At 39.3% G+C, this 27,641-nt stretch overlaps 4 protein-coding genes across 10 annotated transcripts; 3 read left to right on the top strand and 1 right to left on the bottom strand.

Moving 5' to 3' along the window:
• Positions 1–6,974: 6,974 nt before the first annotated feature.
• LOC116197499 (magnesium transporter MRS2-I) lies at positions 6,975–10,589 on the top strand. 2 transcript variants are annotated; one of them, XM_031527664.1, is made up of 11 exons: positions 6,975–7,430; positions 7,520–7,549; positions 7,914–8,049; positions 8,171–8,292; positions 8,612–8,686; positions 9,227–9,451; positions 9,545–9,574; positions 9,665–9,709; positions 9,809–9,838; positions 9,924–10,043; positions 10,136–10,589. In XM_031527664.1, the coding sequence occupies exons 1-11, from the start codon at positions 7,170–7,172 to the stop codon at positions 10,220–10,222; spliced, it is 1,161 nt and encodes a 386-aa protein (XP_031383524.1). In that variant the 5' UTR covers positions 6,975–7,169; the 3' UTR covers positions 10,223–10,589. The 2 variants fall into 2 exon arrangements, with proteins under 2 accessions (XP_031383524.1, XP_031383523.1); XM_031527663.1 differs by having other exon boundaries at positions 6,976–7,430; positions 9,530–9,574.
• A 1,251-nt stretch (positions 10,590–11,840) lies between these two features.
• LOC116196710 (protein SIEVE ELEMENT OCCLUSION B-like) lies at positions 11,841–13,728 on the top strand. The gene is made up of 5 exons (XM_031526570.1): positions 11,841–11,974; positions 12,063–12,157; positions 12,268–12,401; positions 12,620–13,154; positions 13,328–13,728. Exons 1-5 carry the CDS (start codon positions 11,841–11,843, stop codon positions 13,726–13,728), a joined length of 1,299 nt encoding a protein of 432 aa, XP_031382430.1.
• A 6,123-nt stretch (positions 13,729–19,851) lies between these two features.
• LOC116196985 lies at positions 19,852–22,566 on the top strand. 6 transcript variants are annotated; one of them, XM_031526964.1, is made up of 6 exons: positions 19,892–20,008; positions 20,510–20,737; positions 21,312–21,496; positions 21,591–21,885; positions 22,011–22,281; positions 22,374–22,566. In XM_031526964.1, exons 4-6 carry the CDS (start codon positions 21,802–21,804, stop codon positions 22,385–22,387), a joined length of 369 nt encoding a protein of 122 aa, XP_031382824.1. In that variant the 5' UTR covers positions 19,892–20,008; positions 20,510–20,737; positions 21,312–21,496; positions 21,591–21,801; the 3' UTR covers positions 22,388–22,566. The 6 variants fall into 6 exon arrangements, with proteins under 6 accessions (XP_031382821.1, XP_031382825.1, XP_031382824.1 ...); XM_031526965.1 differs by lacking the exon at positions 20,510–20,737 and having other exon boundaries at positions 19,866–20,008; XM_031526963.1 differs by having other exon boundaries at positions 19,913–20,737.
• A 57-nt stretch (positions 22,567–22,623) lies between these two features.
• Positions 22,624–25,826, bottom strand: LOC116196984 (protein SIEVE ELEMENT OCCLUSION B-like). The gene is made up of 9 exons (XM_031526960.1): positions 25,546–25,826; positions 25,250–25,351; positions 24,860–25,099; positions 24,576–24,769; positions 24,385–24,479; positions 24,163–24,293; positions 23,605–24,072; positions 23,128–23,463; positions 22,624–23,032 (listed from the first exon to the last, which is right to left on the bottom strand). Exons 1-9 carry the CDS (start codon positions 25,753–25,755, stop codon positions 22,805–22,807), a joined length of 2,004 nt encoding a protein of 667 aa, XP_031382820.1. The 5' UTR covers positions 25,756–25,826; the 3' UTR covers positions 22,624–22,804.
• Positions 25,827–27,641: the final 1,815 nt, after the last annotated feature.

The following is a 27,641-nucleotide window of genomic DNA, read 5'->3' as shown; positions in this document are numbered from 1 at the left end:
GTCAACATCCACGAAGAGCATAAAGCCGATTTTTTCATGACGCTGTCACTGGAACACAAGACCCGGACTTACCACTCCGATGGCCCCAAAGACAACACAAAAAAATACGAACCAATTCCTCCAAGGACAACACAAAAAACACAATATACATATAACAAAAAGACTAAAACCGCTCAACCACGATCGGATGACAAATATTGGCATACAATAGAGTAATACGATTGCGGGCTGCGAATTCTCATGGGACATTCACCTAATATAGAATGTCAATATCCACGAAGAGCATAAATTCGATTTTTTCATGACACTATCACTAGAATACAGGACCCAGGCTTACCACTTCGATGCCGTCAAGGAGCGTCCTTGAATTTATTTATTTATTTTTCATTACTTTTCCCTTTTTCTTCAATTTTTTAACTACAAAATTCAATTTTTAATACTAAATTTTCATAAATATTTATTACTTTTTCCACAATTCAACAACACAATCATAACACAATAATTATTTTCTCTCAATTATTTATTACTTTTTCACACTTTTTTCTCATAATTCAACAACACAATTATTACAAACCAATTAAAACTAAAACTCAACTCAACTCAACTCAACTCTAAAACCAATCATATTCTAAAAGTCTTTGGCATACACAATAACATATAAGATTTTTTTTCCACGAAAATAGAAGATACTTTGTTACAGGTCTTGTCAAAATAAACTCGTCCTAATGAGTATATCGTGATAAAATAACGTTTAGTCATAATACCTTATTACTTATAGTCATAAATTTATTTTCGCGATGAAAACATTATATAATATGTGTCACGATATATGAAAATATGTATATACATATATGTTAGTTATTATGAGAATATTTGATCTGTGACGCTCACACAATCTTGAAGATATGTGATACATATAAATATATATGTATCTACATACATATTAAGTATATGCATTATGATATTTTATTTAGTGTAATTTAACAGTTGGTCAAGTAGCTTCAGAGTAGAGGCATTCGGGTTGGGGAATCAATTGTAGCTAAAGATGCCAATGTTCAATGTTCTTGCACATTGTAGGGGAATGTCGACTCAGAAATCTAAGGGCAGCATATCGATATATGGTTCCCAATCTTGGAGTGCTCAATTTCCGGGAACAACTCATGGAGACAACTCTGAAGAATGAATTACAGGGTGATTGATACATTACAAGTTTTTCTTGTTCGGATACACATCAATATATTTGCTATTTACGTGGTTTGGGTTACACATACCTGTCATTAAATCCTGAAATTTGAGGATTTTAGGGGGCACTTTTCATAGCTTGATTCATGTGTCTTATCTCCAGATTCTTATTACTTAATGATTTATACATGGATCGGATGAGCTCGTTGGCTCTTGCAGACAACATGGTAGAGATTGAGGTTCAATAGCTCTCAATATGGCATCAGTCTTCTTGTTCGATTCCTTCAAACATGACTGAATTGATCCTTTATCATTCGAAATTGGACGCGTGGTGATACATGATGATTGCTGAAACGAACATGCACTACCCGAGTCTTCTTCAGGAGATCTAATCACCTCGGATGAAATCCCGCTGCGGCCCTTCGCTTGTCTTTCTTATACCCAGATTGCATGCATTTCCCAACATCCATATAGCTCGACATCCATGTATTTCCAATATTATATCTCGAGATTTCACCATCTTTTATATTATCGGATCGAGTTCCCACAATATCCATATATAGTTCTAATACTTCCCTGAGATGTCACATCTCTTTTATTATCGGTCCTATATCAGTACAGTTTGATTGGTTCGATCTATCGTCTGAATAATATCCGACAGAGACCAGGGAAAACGTAAAATACTTTGCTTAGCCCCATCTCAAAAGATGCTATCATGTGTTGTGCATTGACGATATATATCTTCCCATTAATTGTCATCCTCTCCGGAGAGGGGAACGGGAAATACAGTTTAGGCCATATATCCTTTGCTTGGTAAATCCAGCCAAGCATCTTTGTTTGGCCTCATCTCAAAAGATACTATCATATGTTGTGCATTGACGATATATATCTTCCCATTGACTGTCATCCTCTCCGGAGAAGGGGAACGAGAAATACAGTTTATGACATATATCCATTGCTTGGTAAATCCAGCCAAGTATCTTTGCTTGGCCCCATCTCAAAAGATGCTATCATGTGTTGTGCATTGACGATATATATCTTCCCATTGACTGTCATCCTCTCCAGAGAGGGGAATGAGAAACACAGTTTAGGACATATATCCTTTGCTTGGTAAATCCGGTCAAGTATCTTTGCTTGGCCCCATCTCAAAAGATGCTATCATGTGTTGTGCATTGACCATATATCATTTGATTTGTGACGCTCACACAATCTTGAAGATATGTGTATACATATAAATATATATGTATCTACATACATATTAAGTATATGCATTATGAGACTTTATTTAGTGTAATTTAATATTCTTATCACAATATACATATTAAGTATGTATATACATGCATATTAACTATTTATATACGTATACTTTCGCTATTATGGAAATATTTGGTTTTCGGCGCTCACACAATATAAAAGATATATGTATACATATAAATATATATGTATCTACATACATATTAAGTATGTCCATTATGAGACTTTATTTAGTGCAATTTAACATTTTTATCACAATAAAATTTCTTTTGTAGCAATAGAATTTGTCACTACATGCAAAATTTCTTGTAGTGATATGGATTGATGTTTGAGGTATGGCACAAACAAAACTGTTCCCTACTCACCGATTGACCTATAAGAGAAAATCCCATCATTTGCCAAAGTCATGCCGTAATTGAAGATCCTTTTATGGACAACGAATCCTACTTAAAAGACGCTGGAGAAAATCACGTAAAGGAAATTCCGCTAAATCTCCAAGCACTTTTAATTTGCTTTAAAAATCACGTTTAATTCTCAGAGTTCTTGGCTTTATCCTAGCCAATGATAGTATCGTATTATTCGTGTATTCAAGAACGATTCTTCTTAGAAAGCCACTTGAGCATATGTCCACTCTGATCAAAACTTAAATAATTAATTTCTATTAAAAGTTATTGAAATATAATAAAGGAGTAATTTTCGTGACAATATATATGGCATGCAATAAAATAAAACGGCACTTTCTTCAAGTACGTATCCTTGTGGGGCTACTATACTTTGCAGCTTGTTTTTGTCGACTAATTGGAAAAAGGCAATCGAATTTTTTACATTATCTAGTAAAATTCAACTGGGGCAAGGGCGATTTATAATTTTGAACACTAAAAAAAAAGGCAACGAATATGCATATTTATGACAAGATTAGATTTTATTGCATTTTATTATTATATTTTTATTGAATTGACTGTTGAAAAGATTTATTTTTGTTTCGTGCAAAAACTTCTCGATTTGAATAAAAGGATTCAAAAGATGGTTTATTCGGGGCCGGAGTGGGAATCATATATTATCGTATCCTACCAATAAAGATTGGTTCAAACAGTTCGATACTTGCTTTTCTTAAGTAAAATCTTGAGTTCGAGTCCTGTGAATAAAGAAAATCCTTGATTGAAAGAGTTTTACTCCTTAGTAAGCTGACTTTTTTGGAACTGGATTAGTCAGGTGTTGGGCTCCTGGATATCAGGATACACACCGAAAAAAAATTATCCTATCATATTTCTTAATAATATTATTAGGTAACAGATTTGCCGTAGTGCATGTAAATATATATATATACACATATATTTTTTTCTGAATCATAGTGCATGCAAATATAAAGAGAACAATACTAATAAACTAAATAATAATCATGGGGATTCTCCCGATTTCAGGGGGTGGGGGGCTCGATTCCGATCGCCAGCCACCCGATTGGGGTCGTCGGCGCCCTTCTCTCAATTGGGGTCGCCGGCGCCCTTCTCCCGATTGGGGTCGTGGACACCTTTTGCAGCCTTAATTCCGTCCAAATTAACGTAAAATTTGACGCCGTGCTATAGCTGTTATTAAATCAAAAGTTCGTGCATTTTTATGTTAAGGAAAAAATTTGTACTAAAATTATTAAAACGTAAAAATTTTGTACTTTTTTTATTACCATAAAATATAGTTTCCTAGTCATGATCAGTTGTAAGGTGAAAATTTTTATTGATCTTTTGCTGAGTTTCCTTTCATTTTTTTTAAATAAAAAAGTTTCCATTTTGAAAATAATTCCCAAGCTAGTCCTTCCCATAAATTATTTCCCCATCTAGACTTCAAATTGCCACATGGCTACCACCACATTGCCATATCTTACGTGACATCCACGTCAACAATTCAAAAATTACCATATCACCCCTAAACTATGAGGTTGGGAAAACTTTTACCTCATAAACTGTTTATGGGGAACAATTACATTGCCCCTTCAAAAAACTATCCCTAGGGAAAAAGGTTCCCCTCTCGTTACTAGTTCCATTCAAATTAACAACAAACATAAAAAGTAAAAATAATAAAGCAAAAAAGAAAAGAAAATTAAAGAAAAAAATTTTAAAGCGCTGTCGTCATGGTTTTTAGAATCATGATTCGAGTCGTAGAATCGTACAATTCTACGAGTCAAGGGAGACCAATCGATTCCGATTGCACCTGGTGGATCGGAGAAGTAGAATCGGATTAGAATCGAGAGTTGAATCGTTCAATCGTGGAATTGTGCGACTCACCTGATTCTACAAAGTGCTGCCACTGCCAGCCCAAACATGGCCCAAGCCTAGCCAAGCAGCCCAAGCCAAGCCCATTTACTTTGTCGGTCCATCAAGCAGCCCAAGCCCACCCGATTTTTTTTTAATTCCCTTCTTCTCGACTTTACCCTTACAGAGAACAGGGGTCAGACTTCAGAGACTCAGATCGAAGAACTGAGCTTTCTTTGGCGTTCTTCTCCGAATCTCCGACGCCTCCTTCTCCGCCCCGCCTCAATCTACAGCTCGAGGTCGCTCCCCATCCCGGTCTCGGTCTTCGCTTCTCCGATTGAAGCCTCCGCCTCCGCCTCAATCTCAGCTTGAGCTTGCTCCCCCCTCCCGGTCTCCGTCTCCACTTCTCCGATTAAAGCCTCCTCCTCCTCCTCCGCCTCAATCTCAGCTCGAGCTCGCTCTCCCTCCTGGTCTCCATCTCCACTTGTCTCAGCTCGAGCTTTGCTTTCTTGGAGCTCTCTCTCGGTCTCGGTCAATTTTTAAGTGAGGTTTTGACTCTTTGAGCTCTCTTTGCCCGATGAATCGGAAAAATTTTTTTGGTTGTTGATGTTGGCTCTGAGTGTTACTGTTGCCGCTGAATAGCTTGTGGAATTTGATGGAAGATAAGTGATGGTTGCTGAATAGCTTGTTGATTTGTTGTTTATGGTCTTTATTTGAATGAAGAAGGATTGATTTTTTTGCTTAGGAAAGTATGCTACATATATTATTTTTTAATTACAGGTAGAATCTTACGATTCACGATTTTACGACCCTCGGCCGATTCTATCTAGAATCGCGATTCTGACAACCTCGGCTGTCGTGGCTTAGAAACCCATGTCCTCTAACCATCACTAGCCATCGCCCCTACGACGTCGCCTGTAGATTTTGACACCATCAATGACCTTGTCCTTGGTAGTATTGGCTGAGTTGAGCCGAACGGTGCGAGGGTTCATGTTCATACATCTCTGTATCATTTTTGTCATTGTTATTTATATTTTTAAACATGAATTATCTTATACAAATAATAATAATTTTCAACTTTTAATTTTAACATAAATAATAGTCTCCAATTATTTTTAATAAAACTTATTATAATAATAATTTTTATTCAATTAATATGAATCACATTTTAAAATTAACTGGCACTTTAAATTTATCATATATATTAAGTTTTGTAAATAGAATATTAATTTTTATTTTTTAAACATTGTTTATAACATCCTTATCTTTATATTTATTATTAATTTTTATCAGTCAATAGCATTATGTAATAAATTTTTTCTTTTATAGGATTATGATAATTTTAGAAATACCCAATATCATCAAATTATTTTGTAGCATTTATATCAATTGGTGTGTTATATATGTTCATTATTAACACACACACACACATATATATATCCTTTCTGATAACAATTATTTTGATTCTTAGAACATATATTTGCTCTTTAACACAATAAAATATGTTGAAAATTAATTTGAAGTTTCATTCAATAATCAATTAATAAACTTAGACTAATTTTGAATAGTTCGATAAATATTTTTCAACTAGTGGTCTCAATGCATTGTATATTTATATAATCGATCAATGTATAATATGCATACTTTTATAGATATTCAAACAAAATTGGTTACGTACTTTTTAAATACAAAATTTAATAGCATTCTTATTTCAAATATATAAATTTTGTTTTTTATATTACAAAATTTTACCTTCTAATAAAATATGCTCGAAATTAATTTGAAGTTTTATTCTATAATTTAATAAAATTAGACTAATTTTCAATGGTCCTATAAATATTTTTCCACTAATGGTCTCGATGCATTACACATGTATCTAATACTTGTATAATATACATATTTTTAAATATTCACACAAAACTGGTTACGTATTTTATAAATACAAATTTGATGACAATATTTATTTTTTTATTACCGTGGTTTCATATATTGCAATAATTTCGCCCTTATAATAATAGAAATTGGGTTAATATCTAATTAAATAATTAATTTTTAGTATACTTAATTGTCACTTAATTTTTGAATTGGGCCTTTTCTAATAAGGTAAGAAGATATTATGTTTTCATAATGGGGTTTGATTTGATTAAATCAATTCTCTTAAGTTTTTAATATTATATATATATATATATATATTTATTAATGAGAGAGCATTTACTACAACTTACAATAGGATACAATTTTATTGATATAATGTTCAACTCTTTTTTTAAAAAACAATTATTGATTTTTATAATCAAATTTCACTGGCACCGTCCAATGCCATGAGCTCCAATTTGTTGTTGCAATGTGATCCCGTCGAAAGGAAATCCTTTCCTTACCTTCTCTCGCTCTCCTCTCCGATTCAGAAACCCTAAAAAGGAAGACTTTTGTCCCCTCAATTTGGTTCGGGGAAGTCGAGAAAGTGGTGGTTCTTGGGGGATATGGTTAGATATGGGCCGGGACGGGAGCGTGGTGCCGGCGGAGCCGCCACAGCAAGCGGCGGCGGCGGCGGCCTCGAAGAAGAAGACGCAGTCGTCTAGGAGCTGGATCCTTCTCGACAGTAATGGTCAAGGCACCGTCCTCGACGTCGACAAGTACGCGATCATGCACCGCGTGCAAATCCATGCGCGCGATCTTCGTATCCTCGACCCCCTCCTCTCCTATCCCTCCACCATCCTCGGCCGAGAGCGAGCCATCGTCCTCAACCTTGAGGTCTGTAGCTATGCTCAGAATTTGGCTCCCATCCTTTTCATTTCAATTTTGTCTGGTATTTGATTTTTTGCCTGGTTTTGCATGAGCAGCACATCAAGGCGATTATTACTGCTGAAGAGGTTAGTCGGCACTTCGTTCTGGTCAATGAAAGCTTCGAACTTATCTGAATTCTGTTTGCTGATTGGTTCTTCATGTTTTACAATAATGAAGTTTCCATGTTTCCCCTGTTTCCTCCCTGTTGTGGACTGCATTAGCAAAAAGTCGGAAACTTTTCTATGGACTCGATTGTGCTGTATGTGCATTATCATAAGTTAAGCAGGATCGTTTGTGTTTTTTTTCCGTGTTCATATTCCCTGGTAAGAAATTTGTTAGGTTCAAGGTGGTATTGGTAATTTCACTCCGGTAATCACAGCATACCAAGTTTGGACTTCAAGTTCTCTGCTTGTGGGTGATGTCGCTTCTTGGGTTTTAATTGGCACATAGGTTTTACTTCGGGATCCATTAGATGAAAATGTTATACCTGTGGTTGAGGAGCTCCAAAGGCGATTACCTCTAGCTAGTGCCGTTCCTGCAAAGGATTATCCCGGTGGACCAAATGACGAAGTGGGTGAAGAAGATGGTAGGAGCGAATGGCATGTTGCTTTAGTGATCTTGTCAATTATCATGATGAAGCATGTTTATATGACTTATTCTGAAATCTGTGATTTTGTTGATTGGGTGATACTGGTTGTGTCATGCAGAATCTCCATTTGAATTTCGTGCCCTTGAGGTTGCTTTGGAAGCCATATGTAGCTTCCTCGCTGCTCGTACAACCGAATTGGAGACTGCTGCTTATCCTGCCTTGGACGAGCTCACCTCGAAGGTGAATTTTCTGTCCATCTGGTGCTGAATCTTTGCTAGGTACTTGTTATATGGATGGGATGTGGGACTCCATCACTGTCTTCTAATTATGGATGCAACATGATCTTCTCAAGGACATAGCATTCTAGTTCTCAGCTGTTGAGTTTGAGGCCTGGAATTTTCTTCTTTGCTATACTGATTGGAAGAAAGTAACATACTCATCTCTTGAGCGACCTGTCAATGATCTCAGCATGCTCCGCATTGTTTATGTCTGAAATGACCGAGTTTGTTCTTTTTCTCTCCTTTTAATTTCATGTTATTGTGTGTTTTCCCTTATGTAGATAAGCAGTCGTAACTTGGATAGGGTTCGTAAATTGAAGAGTGCCATGACAAGACTAACTGGAAGAGTCCAAAAGGTATTTATTCATCCTGCTTTTTGGGGGCAAAAGGCTCTTATTTGATTGCTGATTGATAGGTGCATAAACCAATGATACAGATAGTTTCTATTAAATGTACATTCATCATTCAGCATGATTCCTTGGTTTTTATTTGAAGAAATATGCTAATGCCTAACGGCCATTAAGTTTTATTCCTGTGCTGGAGTGGAATGAGATGTATCATTCTAATTGCGATCAAATTTACCGTGTGATGAGTTGCGCGTTTATTTTTCGTAATTCATAAGTTTTACTTGATTTATTTTGATCAATTTGGCGACCATCATTTAGGCACTGTACAAACATGGATATGCTTCTGCTTATTGTTTAAGTTCAGTTTGGCTGTGAATGGTCTCAACATGTGTTGTGGGCTTCATACCATGGTTATTGATTTTATCTCTAAATGAATTATTATTGTCTCATCATCCACCATCCTCATTACATAGGACTCTAAAAGAAAGAACTTCATTCATTAAGATGTGAAAAACTGGCATCTTTTATTGTGTGCATCAATAACTTTAGGTGAGAGATGAGCTTGAGCAACTATTGGATGATGACGATGATATGGCCGATCTATATTTGTCGAGAAAGTTGGCTGGTGCATCCTCTCCTCTAAGTGGTTCAGGTGCACCCAATTGGTATCCTGCCTCCCCCACCATAGGCTCAAAAATTTCCCGAGCTAGTAGGGCCAGTTTAACTATTCGGGGAGACGAAAATGATGTTGAGGAGCTTGAGATGTTACTTGAGGTCTGGACCTTATCTACCCTTTAGCTTTTTTGTCCTGTGTTATTCCATAGTATCCTCACTTGCCTTGATCTGTATCAGGCTTATTTTATGCAGATAGATGGCACATTGAACAAATTAACTACGGTATGTCTATTTCGGACCTCGTTATGTTTACAATTAGGCACTTCTCTTGTTGAATATCAAGACGTGTATGAATAAACTCACCTTTTTCAGCTCCGAGAGTATATCGATGACACAGAGGATTACATTAATATCCAGGTAACTACTTGGAAACTTGAATTTGAATTTCTCCAGCTTTCATCTTGCAAGTGAATGTCATCTGAATGCTGTGAAATGTTGCTTGCTTTGTTCTTGTAGCTCGACAATCACCGTAATCAGCTCATTCAGGTTTGTGCCAGCTGTTTTCTTCAAAGATTACGATTTAAGATTCATCCACTTATCATAATTTAAATTCTCAAAAACGCTTCTGCAGCTTGAGCTCTTCCTTAGCTCGGGAACTGTATGCCTATCCATATATTCTTTGGTGGCTGCAATTTTCGGGATGAACATCCCTTACTCGTGGAATGAGGACCATCCTTACATGTTTAAATGGGTAAGCACATCGTTAAAACTCGCCATAGTATACGCTCCCCATTATAACTTAAAAAAACTACTCAATACCTCTTTGCTATGTAAAACGCACAGGTGGTCATAGTCGCAGGAGCGTTTTGCGCGTTTTTATTCCTGGTCATTGTTTCTTATGCTCGTCACAAGGGCCTTGTCGGGTCGTGAATCTGAAGATCATTCGGGTCGGGCAATCAATTGTAGCTAAAGATGCCCATGTTCGAAGTTCTCAAAACTGGATGCCAATGTTCGAAGTTCTCAAAACTGGGGGGGGGGGGGGGGGGGGGGAATTCTTCTTGCACATTGTAGGGGAATGTCAACTCAGAAATCTAAGGGCGGCATATTGATACATGGTTCCCAAAGCAACTTATGGAGACAACTGTGAAGAATGAATTACAGGGTGATTGATACATTACAGGTTTTTCTTGTTCGGATACACATAAATATATATGCTATTTATGTGGTTCGGGTTACTCATACCTGTCATTAAATCCTGAAATTTGAGGTTTTAGGGGGGCACTGTTTCGTAGCTTGATTCATATGTGTCCTTTCTCCAGTTTCTTATTACTTAATGATGTTTACATGGATCGGATGAGCTCGTTGGCTCTTGCAGACAACATGCTAGAGATTGAATAGGATTTACGGGCGGAATCAATGTTCGGTAATAACTTGTAACAACCGTAGTGTCACAACATAGAACAATCCTAAAAACAACCCACAAACACAAGACTTGACAACAGACGTCACGTACGTCAAGTCCTCGGAAAATAATGCCAAATGCGAAATACCTTCCCGAGGCGATCCTTGATCGATTCACACCTTGTACCCATTTTGTTTGTTTTAGAATAGGATTTGCATGCCAAGATACCACGGTTAATAATCGGTTAATTCACGTAAATTCGGCAATAACAAAACCCCATTGTTTGTTTATTTATGCCCGTTTTGTTACATTCTTGCACTTGTTTGTTATGCGGATCGAGTCCGATCCTTTAGGATACGATCCATAAGGGGGTCCAATGCCCCAACCATAGATCACGGGGTCCAACCCCCTAACACTGAGCGCGCATCTTAATTTCAATTCCAGTCTTTTCCAATCACACGGTGAGCACGAGTGGAATAATAACCGAACGCGAACCGACCGGGATTCAGTTGTTGTAATTTGTATTTTATTTATTTGAGAAGACAATGTAAGGATTTTATGTTATACATTTATTCATGTAAGAATCTTGGTCGGAGAGTGGACGGTCGGAGTGTTCCTTCGAATTTACGGTGTCAAAACGCGTAAGATGAGTGGAACTTAATTAAGCGGTAATTAAATTAAAATGGCAAGCCTAGACAAGTTAGAGTACCGATAGGGCGTGCGAGATATAGGCTCGCATATAACAGAACCCCCGAATTCGGAACCTCGAGTTTCGCAGACCATATGCCTTAGCAATTAGGTGTATCCCGTACCTCTAAACCCGGGTAACTTGCCGGCCGTCGACTTTCGAGTTGTAAAATGGCAAGTGGCGACTCCTTCTCACGTGCGTCCGTCGCGCGTCCCCGGGAAGGTGGACACTCCCAAGCCGCGTTGCATTTAGGCGCGCACATGCGTGCCTCGACGAGACAAAATTCGGGTGCGCACACTAGCACCAAGGGCCCAGAGGCCCTATCAGTCACAACGCTGAGGGGGTTTGGGGCCTTCGACGTGAGATTGAAGCACCGAGACTACGTGAAGAACCTCAACGAGTTGGTGAAGCAACTGCTGGTGCTAACTGCGGACCTTGTCGAGCTCCAACGCTACACCATGAAGTATCCGGAGAAAGAGGTCCCTGAACTTGGTGCGGCATATGACCGTATCCCGGTATGGATCTGCCTGACCATCATTGCAATCGTCTTGGTGTCTGCCAAGTTCTCTAGCTTCACCGACTTCGAAGAACGGTGAGCCTACATGATAAGGAGAATTCCTATGATTTTTTTTTTTCCATATTTTAAGACTTATCATTATCTTTCACACTGATTTTTTCAGGCATTGGACGTGGGAATTATCCCAACTTTCAAATAAAGTTACCAATATAGCCAGTCAAGTTAAGCAGCTTGTTATCAAATGCCAGACACAGATCGGTTGGCCACTTGTTCAATCATTATGATTTCATTCCCTAACTGATTGTATCATCGCCAGTCCTAATGTTTTCTATTTTTATTCCTTGGGTTGCTACGATCGATTTGTTTAGAGGAGAGCAAACTGAACAAGAAGTTTGAGAAAAACATCAAATACCCTTACGACATTGTCCAGCTCCTCATGACATTGTTCAAGCCTTTCAAACCGGAAGACCCTTCACTCCTTTCTGGTTCCACAAAGGGATCGGTTCGTTCTCTGAGGCTCTTTTTCTTGACCTGAAGATCATTACTAATCTTCACTCTTTTGATGCGTGAACACTTCAAATTAGGCACTGTAATGTAACGCATAGAATAAACATGCATGATATTGGATCTTCATGTACATGCAAAACCTGAGCTTTTAGAGTTAGTGCCAAAGCATTGCAGAAGATGTATGAATACTAATTGGTTATATGCTGGAAGCAGGTCACATTTGGATACTTCAGGAGGAAGAACGTGTACCTGTTGATATCGAGCTGGAAGATCCCCGAGACCGACTTGAAGGCGCTCTTGAACATATACCATGACCATAAATTCCAACAGAAGCAACCGACAGAGGACGGGAATATTATAATTGAGGGCACAACTACTCCTCCACCCGAGAAAGCCCACGACATCTTATGGGTCCCAGCCTTGGATTGGCCATCGTCTCACACCGGGGACGTGGACGAACTGAGGGCGCACATGCCATGGATTGTGGCGAAGAATGCCTCGGTTGTGCACCAGTTTGCGCTCAGATACTTCAGGGAGCATTGGCATTTCAGCAGAGAGCCGATACTGGTGTTCCTGAACCATGCGGGTTGGGTGGAGTGCCTGAATGCAATGCTGATGATCCACCTGTGGGGCATAGGCTCGTTCCCTTTCACGGAGCAGGAGATCCCGTGCCTCCTAGGAAGCAAGACCAAGGCTTGGATTGAGATGGTCATCGTTCCCATCATCCCTGAACTGCCTAACTGGATGAGTACGTACACGCGCATTGTGGAAACCATGAAACGAGAACACACGACCTTAATACATGTGTAATCACTTGCCGATAAGAGTAGTTCATATTATAATTATAAGCACCGCCTCCCAATTCTAATGTACGCCATATAATGCCGGTTAAAGATGACAAGTACATCCTATTCTATGAAGGACAGCAAAATACGGTAAGCCTGCAGCCGGAGATCAAGGAGAGGATCGCAGATGCAATCGGAACCTCCTTCACCACGGTTGGCCTAGATTCGCTGGAGTTGGTCAACCAGTTCCTGGCACGCCTCGAGAGCAGACTGTACGTGAAGATGCAGACCTTGCCGCTCCTCCACGATGGATCTGTCTCCGACCCAATGGGCGACCCGGAGGTCCATCAGATGTTACAGACCTTCACCGCCCATGGGAGGGGTGGGTTCGCTATCCTCACCTGGGGATATGAGGTCCTCACCGTGGCTCTATTTACCACGGCCTGGAAGGCGCAAGGGGAGCACGGCAAGTGGCTCCAGACTGTGTCCAAGCAGACCTCGACCGTGCACTCAGACTTCGAAAAAATCTTCATCTAGCGCTGCGAGGAGATTGACAAACCGAATGGTTGCCGGCTCTACTATGGCCCGACCTTGGACGGACAGACTCCCGGCTACTTGCACTGTCCGTTTTGTTAACTGCTTCTATATGGTTGGTTTGAAATCAAATGAATAAGAGCCAGAGCTTGAGCTTGCTAGCTCGGTTCATTGTTTTCTTTCTTCTCCCCGTCTTTCCTCGTCTTCATTACATATTTTATGCTTATATACAATTATACTAGGTAATTAATGACCCGTGCACTGCACGGGTTTATATTTATATATCTCTATACCATTTTTATCATAATAATTTAATTATTTTAACATGAATTTTTTTATACAAAATTATAATAATTTTCAATTTCAAAATTTTAATATTCAAATAATAATCTTCCATAATTTTTAATAAAATTTATTATAATAGTAATTTCTATTTCAATTATATGCATCATATATATTTTTAAGTTAACTGTTAATATAAATTTATCATATATATTGAGTTTTGTAATTATAATATTAACTTGTTTTCTAAAATATTGTTTATATAAACTTGTTATAAATTTTTTTTATAGGATCAAGATATTTTTAGAAATTCTGTATATCATCAATTTTTTTGTAGTCTTTATATCATTTGGTGTTCTATACATACATATATATATATATATATTCATTTTTAACACACATATATATTTTTTTGTTATAATAATTATTCTGATTTTTGAAAAATTTATTTACTTTTTAACACAATAGAATATGCTCAAAATTAATTTGAAGTTTCATTTGATAATCAATTAATAAAATTAGTCTAATTATTTCAATGGTTCGACGAATATTTTTCCACTAATGGTCTCGATACAATTTATATTTATCTAATAATTGTATAGTAACATATTTTTACAGATACTCGCATAAAATTGATTACGTATTCTTTAAATACAAAATTTGATGACATACTGATTTCAAATTTTTATTTTTATTTTTATTTTTTCATATTATCATAATTTCATATATTATAATAATTTTACCCTTATAATAGAAATTAGGTTAATATCTAATTAAATAATTATTTGTTAGTATTCTTAATTGTCACTTATTTTTTAAATCGGGTCTTTTCTAATAAGTCAAGAAGATATTGAGTTTTCATAATTGAGCTTGACTTGATTAAATTAATTCTCTTAATTTTTAATATATTATTTTAATAACTTTTCTCTATTAATGCGAGCATTTATTATAATAGGATATAATCTTACTTATATATATGGATACTCTAATCCTTATAATGAAGCATAGTATCCAGAAGCTCTATTGACCCCCAACTAATTCAATCGATTGAGTCGACTATGGTGAGACTTTAACCCATGGCCCTTTGTTAACTTTTTTGTGATATTAATAAAAATCAAGAGTAATTGAGGAACCCAATTAGTTTGTGATATTACCACTTGTTACATATAAGAATTTCTCCTATTAAACTCAGTTTTCTGCCGAGTCATACTTTTGGGGTTATTTGAATCCCACTTATTCTGGGCCATCCTCAAAACATCCCGAGACACACCGAACTTATCTGGGCCTTATTGGGCTCCTCTCCAAAGGGCATTGCTTTTCCTAGCCCAATCAATCTCTCATGGAGAAGGAAAAAGAGCTTGGAGATTTTTTATTTTTTATTTTTTAACAATTGAATACAAAATTTTTCAAAATGATGCAATGACCGTGTCTCGCGAATTTGATACTGAAGCCGAACGTCGTTCAAATAATACAATAAAAAATTATTTTTAAAGATCTTAATTAAAATAAAATAAACAAAAACCTCTCTCTCCCTTCTCCTCTCTCCTGTTCTCTGCCCACCGGAGCTTCTCGACTGGCGGCAACTCTTGTCGGATTGCCTCACCAGAGCCATCGTCGGAGCCTTCTCCTCTCCGCTCCACAGATCCGAGCCCTCTCTTTCTCCCTTCTTCTTCTCACTCTTCCGTCCCTTTTATTTTTTAATCATCTCGACTGGATCTGGGTGGGAGAGCGCCCCGCCGGCGACCCCACCCCCGTCGCGTCGTGATCTCGTCGGAGCTCTCTCCGGACCTCTTGTCGCGTCTTCCTGCCTCGGTGCCTCCTCAGATCTTCATCGGAGCTCTCTATTCTCTCCTCTTCACTCTAACATCCGATTTTTTCTGATTTTTCGATTTTTTCTTTTTGTTGCTTTGCTGCCTCTTGGTTCCTCCATCTTAGTGGTTTTAGTTTGTTCTGCTCTGTTCTTGCACAAAATGCTGTGCAAATTTGCCGCGTGACTCTCCGATGATAGGAGAGAGACGAGAGAAACAGAGATGAAGAGAGAGAGAGAAGAAAGACAGAGACGGAGAAGGGCGGGTGCTACGTCAGGTGGGGTTGCCGGCGGGTGCTCCGTCGGGTGGGGTTGCCGGCGGGTGCTCCCAACCCCTTTGCCTTCTGTTGGCGTTTGCATGTTAAGGGAGAGAGGGAAGAGAGAGAGGAGTGAGATGAGAGATACAAGAGAGATGATTTCCTTTTAAAATTTACTTTTATTTTTTCTAATATTTATATGATTTTTATAATTAATTATGGTCCGTTTGACTTTTGAATGAAATTAATTTTTACTCCGTTTAATTTTTTTTAATTCAATTATACAATTATTTTTTAAATTTTTTTTAAATTTTTTAATATTAAATTCTCTTAAATTTTTTTTTCACAATTCAACATCATCATCATCTGTACTTTTTTTACCTTCTTCCTCAACCACAATATACAATTCCACTTATTTTTTCACCAACATACTTATTTATCTTTTACCAATTTTAATGAAAATTTAAGAATTGAATTTTTATTTAATTAGTTGCCATGTCAGGCACTCATAGGACACATCAGATGCTACGTTAGTAACAGCTGACGGCGTCAATGGACAGTTAATATAATGTAATTGATTACAATGTTTTAAAATTTTTTGTAATACAAAAAAAATGTTTCGTACCATCCTAATTTTATACCCTATGAAAAAATATAGTATATTGCTCCCACTTAATTTTAAAATTTAACCTGCAAAAAGAATTTACTATCTCAAAGTCCAATGCCGATCGGAGTCAGGATATTGCTCTTGGCTGTATCGTTTATATTGTCTTTGTATTTCATAGTTTTTTTTTTTGAAGTACTGGAAATATGTGAAGGAAATAACATTAGTAAAAGTAAAAATAATAAAATTTTAAAAAAATTATGATGGTTTGATATTGTTTGCTGGATTTTTTTTTTAATGAAGTAAAGACTTAGCCTTTTTCAAATTGTTATGGAGAATGGACACGATCCAAAGAGGGATCAAATGGCAGCTGAAATTTGGAAGGGCACAAATGACAAAATATATAATTAAAGAAAAAGAAGTTTCAAAAATAAAAAAGGTCAGGAAAAAGGAAGAGAGGAGGCAAAAGACTAAAGAGGATGGCGAGGAAAAGTGGACGTGCATGAAACATCACTTAATAAATTTTCTTGAGAAGTAACAGAAACCGCTCATCCAAGTATCACACTATCAAAAAGCATTAGCTATAGTTGAATTGGACAACTTAACCCAACGCTTTTTGCAATGGGATTTGGGGACTAACCGATCTTCAAACGAATAGCTTCTATCGCTCTCAATTTGAACCAAAAGCTGCAGTTCTAGCTCGCTACATACGTAAATATTTAGAGTTTTTTAAGTTTTTCGGACCATCCGCTATGAATTTGTGATTTTCTATTATTATTATTTTTTTAATTGTGTGACACATCAAAGAGTCAACTTTTCAGTTGACTTAAATGAAATCTCGGGCCAAGCATATCGAAATTGGTCCAACAGTCTATAGAGAACAAAGGTCCCTCTTTATGTGCTTCACTATAAGTTCCCATTTTTTCGTACCACCGTATATCTGCCTTATTGAAGATTTTTTTTAATCTTTTTTTCCTTTCTAGAATTTTTAAAAGTATTGATGATGTTCGGATAAAAAAGATAGATGATGCTTGGATAAAAAAGATAAAAGTTTTCTCATTTATTTTCTTTTTATTGAATTTTCATAAGTTTATACGGATTTGAGCCCATATTCATTTATAAGTTCAAATTAATAAGTGGTGATACTCAAGTCTCATATAAACCAATAGTTATTTTTTCATATTTTCCACGTGGGATTTATAATTCCCAACACTTGTTCTCACGTGCAACGTGTGGTCTATTTCTTCTTGTACGTTGTCACGTGCCCTTAAACATCCGCTCTCGACAGTTAACTTCGAGTCGGACTTATCTTCCGTGTTCGGGCGAGGAGGGACCAGCCACGAGGTGCTCTTTTTGGCTATTCTCTAACATACTGGGTTTGGTGTGGTGCAGGTGCATGCGCATACCTGCGTGGGTGCGCATAAACGTGATCTGGGCTCTGATACCATATTGATATTTCGTTGGGCTTATATGGACCTGAACCCATACTTAAAAACTCAAACTTATAAATGTTGATACACAAACCTCATATAAATTTATAATTATTATTTCATTTTTTAAACGAGGGATTATAATTCTTGACAGCTCCCAAGTTTGACTTTGCAGGTGCGGCCATCGTGGGTTGGCTGTCGGGAGGGCCGCTTATTGGCAGAGAAAGGGCCACAACACCGGTGGCGGTGCATCCGGGGCCCCACCCACGATCCGGTTCTCAATAAAACCGGATATGCAAGATTAAACCGATAAACCCAAAAAATCGGCCGATTTTTAAGCAAAATCCATTTGAATCCGCCAGTTTAATGGGTTCTGTGGCTTTGCTTTTTGTGTTTGAAAATGTTCAAAATTAAAATGTTTGGGGCAACAATCGAACTCCTAACCTTCCACTACCCGCCATTAATGTACCACTCACTAACCACATAAGCCATGCTTCTTGTTTGGTCTATGTACTTGACTTTAAAAGCTTTATAGTCATTAGATAATTATGTTAAACATCAATTTTTTTTAATGATATAAATAAAATTTTAATTTTAATTAAACTTGCGGTCCAATCTATCGAACTCCCGGTTGAACCCGTAAACCCATGAATCCATGTTTCTTCCGATTCAACGTCCGATCCAGTTCTGATAACACCGTATCCCGTACACATAAATTAAAGTCAATTGATAATAAATAAATAAGTCAAACAAGCTACAGTAGATCTGACAAGCTTCACAGGGCCAGCTCCCTCGCTATGAAGTTGCATGAATTTATACAGGAGAAGAACTTATATAAATGTGACATAGATTTTAAATCTATGTAATTATTTTTTAAAAAATAAAAAATAAAAAATTAGATTTTAAATCAGAAATAAATTTCAACTTTTTGTTATTTTTGAGTGTGTTACATAATAACTCAGGTAAGTATTTCTCATTTATATAGAGACAACATTTGGGGCAGATCTGTTTCCTGTGATGCCTTTGGATTCTGCTGGATCTTTCATATCTACATATGCATATATATATATATATATATATCAAACAAACCTCACGGTCAAGCTGAACTGGTCAAAAAAAAGAATTTCTCTCATTCAGTACGCCGAGAACATTTCGTAGCTGCATTGCCTGAAATAGATCATACTAATTCTTCACGCATGTCTGCCTGTAGCTTCTTATTAGTTCGAGCATCTAACTTGGGTCTTGGAGTCGAGACTCCATGCCGGGATTGTGACTCTGACGACTTTTTCTCTGGACTTGATATCGGGAAGGTTTTACCTTTAAAACGAGCCAAATTACATCCATTGGAGTCCCTTTTTTTTTAATGGTCGCAAGAGAGATTCGGGAGTCTAATATAAATTAAATATAAATTCTTATAACTAAAAGAAAGACACGAGCAGTCTCACCATAAATATTAAATCTGAAATTTCATGATTATCAGGTGAAGATATGTACTACTATGTTATACCTACTTTCATATCCCGCACTTCACTTAAACCATAGAGTAAAAAAAAAAAATTTCTGGGGGGTTGGGCCACACTTCTCTTAGGCTTGCCTAACGGCACTCGGCCCATGGGCTCACTATCATTCTCTCCAATATCCCTCAAATGAAGCCCACGGTATACATAAGCCCAAGGCACGGGCCTAAGAGGCCCAACTCTGGTCGGCCCAGTGGTTAATTACTGAATTCCCGGAGGAAGGAAATAATTGAATTTTTGGATTAAATTTTTTTCCCATTAAATCTTTCGCCTCTGGAAGAAACTACTTAGAAGTATTTTCCGTGCAATTGATTGCTTCCATTAAGGATTCTTGCTGTCCCTCCCTTGTTCTTGTTCTTGCGCCTGAAGATTGAGCTTTATTGCTGGTGAGCGAGTCTCTGTCTCTTGCAAGATCAAATTTTTGCTGTCCGATGGAGCTTTCCCTCTGTTTTCTCTCATGCCCATGAGCAAGAATCGTGCTCCCATGTCGTTGGTATACTTAATCGTTGCGATTGAACTGGGGTTCGATCCATATAGTGGTGTACAAACTTGCTGAACCGCCTACTGATCGGATAATGTTGAATTTTGTTATTCGCCCGTTGTGCTGCTGGTGATAGTTTTATTAATTGAGCTGTGATTCAGCAGCCAACATGGATTCTCAAGTAATGAATTGCTTGTTTGTTGGCTTGTTTTTTGCAATCCTTGTTGCTTCTTTGGGTTGACAGTGGTCTTCTCGGAGTTTAATTTGGTACTTTTATCAATGGCCTCCATCCCACCCAATATGCGGACTCATTTGGTACTTTTATCAATGGCCTCCATCCCACCCAATATGCGGACTTCCGATGGCAACGCCAATGCCGGCCGGCGACCAACTCCGGAAATGTCAGCTCCTCAGCGGACGAGAAATCTCAATCTGGGATCTCTCAAACCGAAAGCTGACCGGAGCGGGAAGATCGTATATGCGAACTCTGAGATATCTAAGCGGTTCGCCATCGGTTTAGATAAAGACAGGCAGGTCCCAGCTTCGGTTGTTCTGGAGCTGATTCTGGTGGATCATGTTGAGCAGATCAAAGGAGAAAAGCCACTAGCACTAGTCAGGAGTAATGCAGGAAATGGTTAGTAAAAGCATATAATTTGGTACACTGATGGTGATGATATTTCTCTTACTTTTTGAGATAGCTTCGGTCAGATTATCAGTTGATGTTCGATTTTTAATTGTTCATTTTGTTTGCTTGGTGGAAGATGGTGGAATGAATCGGGATAATCTATAGGAGCACTGGGTTGACATAGCTGAAAGAGTTTGGCTTGACCTGGTTTCCTCGTTTGAGATTGTGAAGAGCAGTAGGGAGGGGCACTTGTGGGGGTGTGGGGGGGGGGGGGGGGGGGGGGGGGGGGGGGGGGGGGGGGGGGGGGGGGGGGGGGGGGGGGCGGGGGGAAGGGGGACAAAACCAACCCTCGTTGCCAAAGTTGGAACGATTCTCTTGCACGGGTGAGTGGTCTGATCATTTCGTGCAAAGAATTCAGTGGCTGTTACTGGTTCTCTTGGGTAACTAGAAATGTTCTTCGATTGACCAGTCTATCGGCAATCTAATTTTGTTTCACAGTGAAAAATGATACATTTAGCTGCATTCCATTAAATTTAAAATATTCAGTCGGTACAGAAGTGTATGACATGTCATGGAACTGTAGGCACAGAAACAGTTTGATCTGGGAAGACCAAGGAAGAGGTTTGCTGACAGAATCCTTTCTGAGATGGTTCAAGAGGACTTTCTACACGAATGTTCCGGGGCTCTTACATGGAGAATGTCGTGGATGATATTGCCCCAAAGCTTGGGGTTGAGTTTGAGCAGATAAAGGATCTGTACAATGTGAAGGTACTTATGCTGAAAAACTTATTTAGCTTGGTCATAAGTTAATGTTTGTCGTAGTTATGTGTTCTGCCTATTCATTTGGTTTTTTCTCCTGCAGTTGTCTGATATATCTCGACCCATTGCAACTATCTCGTGCAAATGTACAGTATTAAAGGAAGAGCAAAGGCTCCAACTCTATAAAGCAATTTAATCTACTCTTCCATGCAGCTTTGGCAATTAACTCGAGTCTCAGGTTCTCTTTTTACCCGGGGCACCTCTTGAGGGTTCTCAAAATCACGCCATAACTTTCTCCTGCTCCGGTTCGCCACATGGTTGCTGATATCTCATGCCTCAGCAAGTATCTCGATCTAAGGCTGATGCTATCTACCAAGACAATCATAACAGCTCTGAGTGTAAGTTGAGCTAAAGCCATGAGTAGTTCGCAATTGCTTTGATTCATTGGGTCATTGTTATTATCCATGGTAGCCTTTGTACAGCTCTTTCCCACAGTCCTAACTGACTTGCACTATATGCCCAGGAAGACGAGACAGTTGGAATTGGAGAATTGATCGGTTCAGCTGTTTTAGATCCCAACGTGAAGGGAGGGCTGAGATGGCCTTTGGGGAAAGCTTCTTCTGGGGATAGATTCCAAGTAATTGGAGTTTGGCACACAAATTCTAGAGCTTATGCGAGCCCCGCGTTCAGGTTAAAGGTTCGAAATGCCGATCGATTCGATTTCAAAACTTCAGCTGGGGAAGCCACGGGGGGAGGTCTCCCTAAAGCTGAAAGGACTAGCTTCAGAATTACTGGTATGTCTCTCTTCGGACGAATCACTGGTATGATCAGTTAAACATCATTTCACTTCCTGATGTTCATGTCCCATGACTTTTCTCTTTCTCAGGGATCGGAGCTTGACCTTGAAATGATCTATGATATGCTTATTGATACAGTAAAGCTACTATGGGAGTTTTTTCTTGCACTCGGACAGGTTCTTGCTTTAAATATGCTGCCCGAGATCAATCGATGGATGTTGTAAATGCTATAATCCCAGTCAGTGCTTCAACACTTAATAGAATAAAGCTTCTGTTTCCTTATTCTTGTCGATTCCTATAAAGCTTCCTTTTATATATCCGGCCTGCTCTGTTGCAACATGGGGAAAGCATATTGCTAGTTCATTACGAACAAGTTTAAAACATGTTCATAGTGTTTTTTACGAACCATAAGTTCCATACCGAGACACACAGAGGAGCTGACATCAGTCTAAATCCTCCACACTAGGAATACAATAGAGAACCCGCAGAGCTGAGGCTCTTTTATTTATAATTTCCATAACTACTCGGGACTCTTATTAATTTCTAAATCCTCCACACTAGGATCCCCGTGGCAGCACTCGAAGTTGACGATGCCCTTCATCATCCGAGAGCAGTTTGGACACTTGACATTCTCCGGGGTGTATCCGACCATGTTGGGAATGGAAATGTGGTGGCATCGCGGCTGCTTGAATATCTCGTTGTGGTGCTCCACCACCACAGAATCAAATGTATTCCCAGCCAGGCGCACCTGTTGGTAAACAGATTCGAGTTTCCTGTTACCTGAGCCATGCTCGAATTCCTATTCAAGAATCATCTCGATATGTGAGAGTGTGCAATATGTACCTGCTCCTTCCATGAGTCATATTGGGCGAGGACCTTGTAGACTAACACGAGGGAGCTGTTGAGCACGACACGGGACCCTCGGGACAGTACGGCAAATCCACCGTCCTTGAAGCTGGTATACAGCTTGAGGATGTCCTGCATGAGCGAGTCGTGGATATCAGCCTTGGTCTGGAGCTGTAAGAGCATGCAGCTCTCAAGCCGGGTCCCGAAGAGTTGCGCCTTCTCGAGATTAAATGCCTCTATCGAGACACCATCATCTTTTATCTTCTTGACGTTGTCCTCAAGTTCCTTCGTGTCCTCGCCTCCATACAGCAAGATATACTTCTTCGCTTTGATCTGACAATCACATATAATTGATTTTTAGGCGGTAGTTTGGAAGATTCCGGGCTAGACCAGATTTGAAAATGATAAGAAAGCTCCTGCAAATCTGGTTTACAAGCAAGAACTTGCCACTCGATGAGGAACTTTCCTACTTACCGCTTCACTTATTTTTGGGAAGAAAAGATCAGTTACGAGTAGCTCGAACCAGTTGATGTCGCGCCAGAGGGTCTTCCCCATGGATTCGGTGAAGGGGAAGGCATCCCAGCCCCATAGGTGGATCAGATACATCGCATTCGGGTTCACAACCAGGCCCTGTTGGTCAAGAACCACCACGATGCTCTCCTGCCGGAAGTGCCACTTCTCCTTGATGATCCTGATCGCGATTTTGTTGATAAGGTTGGGGCTCAGGGCCGAGTACCAGGGCATTTTGGCTTGGAGGGTCTTGAACTGGGAAGGAACCTCCTCTGCCACCGGCTCGTGCACCACTGGGACCCACAAGATCTCGTACTGGCTTCCCTTAAATTTGGGCTCATTGTAAATATTTATGAGGGTTGAGTGGTCGTCGCTCGAGAGCTTCAGGTCTGTGATCAGCAGCAGCACGTTCTTCCTCCTCAAAGACTCCACCTTGTCCAGTTAATTCACCAAACCAAGAATTGTAAATACACGAGAACTCTCACCGGTCGGAAACAATTCCGCTGTCAAGTGTCATCTTACCGTGACCTTCTTGGATCCTAAAGAAAGTGGCCGAGGGTTGTCTTTGATGTAGAAAAACGACTTGATCAGCTCCACATTGACCGTCGGGGCATTAAAAAGGCGCTGCAGCCTTTGGTACTCTCTTATTTCCTCTGCAAATCAACGGAAACTCATCAGATTCTCGAACATGCATAATCATAAGATAGTACCTACAGTGCCGGGGCACAGTGTGCACAGGCTCACCCTTTTTTTCCTTGAAGCATTCGTAGTCTAGCTTAATGGCTTTGTGGATCTCTTTCACTTTCCGAGGGAAGGTGGGTAGGTCCCTTCCCTTGTAGCTGAAGATGTACATATGAAAACGAGGATTCAGTCAGTTTTGCAATCGTTACTCCATACCGAAGTTAATGACAGCGTCGGGAAACTGCTATACATACTGATCAACTGCGCTGATGAGAGCAGTGAACTGAACCGAGCACACAAGGACCGTCACAATAATCTGATAAACTCTCACAGAAATATCAATGACCCTGGACAGCTCGGGAACGTCCTTGCTTTCATGTTCGAAGTCCACGATGCACTCGGTCATATCCAATGTGGTCTTGACCATCTCATTAAGCACTCCGAATACCTGCATGGAAAAAAGCAAAAGGAATCCTATTATTAATTAGTCTTGTCCATGAGGCTAAACTTGAGCAAACTCACAACCGTTATTACCGACCTGGATCTTCTGCTGGTCGAGGGGCTTGGTGATTGCAGGTAACCCCTTGAGGATGGCCATCGACTCGGTGACCCTGTCGAAAGTGTGGACATGGGCCAGGCGCCAAAAGTCGGCATAGTGGAGGGCGAAGGCGGAGAGGGTGAGGACCGCCTTGGAAACCCATGAGTAAGGGGATAGCTCATGGAATACTGACTTCATCGTCTCTCGCACTTTCTCCGTGTCCAATGCCTTGCAAGTGATCTAAGGACGTACATACACGTCCCACTCGATGGAATCAGTCCAATTGAACATTAGATGCGTACCCGAAGTTACGGAAATCATCCTGAATTTTAGTAACTAGCAAATGGTTATATGTATACTCAAAGTTATACATATAGATATTATATGTACCTCACAGCCAATTTCACTGATAGTGGATAAAGGAGGTTTGAAACCATCCTTTGGCGGCTTCAGCACCGTGCTTCCAGTTGATGCCCCTGCAGCTGGGCTTCCCTGCAATAATTATTTTATTGTAATTATATTATTTTATTATTATTTCTAAAGCTTTTAATAATAATAATAATATAATTTTTTTAACTTGGTGACAAACATTTTTTTGATATATGTATATACATGTATATTTGATGAATAAGTTGGTCACAAGCATGCATGATGTTTTTTTTGTTTTATATGCGTTTTGTATGTACTTTGTTAGGGTTGACGACGCTATCGACGATCCCTGTGGAGCCACGGAGTGTGTTCTCAGCAAGAACAAACAGGGACTGGACATCCATGACCGCGGACTCATCAGGGGCATGGGTGTGGAGGAGTTCCTTCATGAACCACTCATCATCGAAGGCTCGGAGCAGACCGGTAAGCATGCTCTGGTCGATCTGCTTCACGGGCTGCTCCGCCATTATGAACACCTGCGCTGTTAAGAGAAAGCTTTTAGAGATTGATTATCAAAGGCGAGTTCTGTGCCTTAGATGGAGATTGGGCTGTGCAATTTATAGAAGTGAGGGGTTAATTGTCACGTGGGAATTAGCTCTTTGAATCGATATCGTACGGAGGGCTTTTTTTTTTTCCTCCTTTTTTCTTTTCAGCATCGTCCATGTGTGCTAAGAATATAGAATAATAGCTGAGAGAGAGTTGAGAAAACGTAAAATACTTTGCTTGGCCCCATCTCAAAACATGCTATCATGTGTTGTGCATTGACGATATATCTCTTCTCATTAACTATCACTCTCTCCGGAGAGCGGGAACGAGAAACACAATTTAGGGCATATATCCTTTGCTTGCTAAATCCAGCTGAGTATCTTACCTACCTATGAACACATACGTCAATCACACAAAGCACGGTCACTGTCATGTCCGTCCCATACAAAACCTGCAGCTAGCACAATGTACGTGTTGGTGCCCGACCCGCTTTATTCATTCCCAACCTTTATGAATGTATTGAACTAGACGTTTTTGATAACCCCGGATTCGCTACCTTACGTATATATCGTCTAGCCGTTTTCTGCTTATTCCCGTAAAGGATCAAAACCTTGTCGCGTCACGTATAGCCTTCCTCAGTTGAATGCATTCTTCCCATGGACGTAACAAGGGATATTCATTACACATATATACATATATTTGAGGGTTTCGAAACTCACGAGAAGCACATCGACGTATTATTCTGACAGAAAATAATCATCAGAATAATGTCTAACAGAGAGTAGGAGAGCCCCGTTTGGATTCAAAGACAATTGATTTTAACTTTAACTTTAACTTTAACTCAACACACTACACACCAAAAATACACATTTCCCAATTCAAAAATTTTAACTTTAACTTTAACTCAACACACTACATAACAAAAACACACGTTTCCCAAGTCAAATTTATAATCACATCTCATTTGTCCTTTTCCACAATCAAAATCAAAATAACTTTAACTCTGAATCCAAACGGCCCCTTTTGCTTGGCCCCATCTCAAAAGATGTTATCATGTGTTGTGCATTGACTATATATATCTTCCCATTGACTGTCATCCTCTCCGGGGAGGAGGAACGAGAAACACAATTTAGAGCATTTATCCTTTGCTTGCTAAATCCAGCCAAATATCTTACCTACCTATGAACGCATACGTCAATCACACAAAGCGCGGTCACTGTCATGTCTGTCCCATACAAAACTTGCAGCTAGCACAATATACGGGCCGGTGCCCAACCCGCTTTATTCATTCCCAACCTTTATGAATGTATTGAACTAGACGTTTCTGATAACCCTAGATTCGCTACCTTACGTATATATCGTCTAGCCGTTTTCTGCTTATTCCCGTAAAGGATGAAAACCTTGTCGCGTCGCATATAGCCTTCCTCAGTTGAATGCATTCTTCCCATGGACATAACAAGGGACATTCATTACACATATATACATATATTTGAGGGTTTCGAAACTCACTAGAAGCACATTGACGTATTATTCTAACAGAGAGTACTCATCAGAATAATATCTGACAGAGAGTAGGGAAAACCGAGAACACTTTGCTTGGCCCCATCTCAAAAGATGCTATCATGTGTTGTGCATTGACTATATATATCTTCCCATTGACTGTCATCCTCTCCGAAGAGGGAGGAACGAGAAACACAGTTTAGAGCATTTATCCTTTGCTTGCTAAATCCAGCCAAGTATCTTACCTACCTATGAACGCATATGTCAATCACACAAAGCGTGGTCACTGTCATGTCCGTCCCATACAAAACCTGCAGCTAGCACAATATACGGGCCGATGCCCAACCCGCTTTATTCATTCCCAACC

This window comes from Punica granatum, chromosome 2 (genome assembly GCF_007655135.1).
Source record: "Punica granatum isolate Tunisia-2019 chromosome 2, ASM765513v2, whole genome shotgun sequence".
Lineage (NCBI taxonomy): Eukaryota > Viridiplantae > Streptophyta > Magnoliopsida > Myrtales > Lythraceae > Punica > Punica granatum.
Note: the sequence above shows the minus strand (reverse complement) of the source record. Positions and strands in the feature narration are given on the sequence as shown.

Bases quoted from the DNA above. Each gene is read 5' to 3' on its own strand.
- LOC116197499 (XM_031527663.1), top strand. From the start codon at position 7,170: ATGGGCCGGGACGGGAGCGTGGTGCCGGCGGAGCCGCCACAGCAAGCG. The intron at 8,293-8,611 runs GTGAATTTTCTG...TCCCTTATGTAG, and splicing joins TGGACGAGCTCACCTCGAAG to ATAAGCAGTCGTAACTTGGA. The intron at 10,044-10,135 runs GTAAGCACATCG...TAAAACGCACAG, and splicing joins ATCCTTACATGTTTAAATGG to GTGGTCATAGTCGCAGGAGC.
- LOC116196710 (XM_031526570.1), top strand. From the start codon at position 11,841: ATGAAGTATCCGGAGAAAGAGGTCCCTGAACTTGGTGCGGCATATGAC. The intron at 11,975-12,062 runs GTGAGCCTACAT...TGATTTTTTCAG, and splicing joins TTCACCGACTTCGAAGAACG to GCATTGGACGTGGGAATTAT. The intron at 12,402-12,619 runs GTTCGTTCTCTG...TGCTGGAAGCAG, and splicing joins CTGGTTCCACAAAGGGATCG to GTCACATTTGGATACTTCAG.
- LOC116196985 (XM_031526961.1), top strand. From the start codon at position 20,383: ATGGCCTCCATCCCACCCAATATGCGGACTCATTTGGTACTTTTATCA. The intron at 20,738-20,864 runs GTTAGTAAAAGC...GCTTGGTGGAAG, and splicing joins CAGGAGTAATGCAGGAAATG to ATGGTGGAATGAATCGGGAT.
- LOC116196984 (XM_031526960.1), bottom strand. From the start codon at position 25,755: ATGGCGGAGCAGCCCGTGAAGCAGATCGACCAGAGCATGCTTACCGGT. The intron at 25,100-25,249 runs GTACATATAATA...GTACGTCCTTAG, and splicing joins TCAGTGAAATTGGCTGTGAG to ATCACTTGCAAGGCATTGGA. The intron at 24,294-24,384 runs GTGAGCCTGTGC...GTTGATTTGCAG, and splicing joins ATGCTTCAAGGAAAAAAAGG to AGGAAATAAGAGAGTACCAA.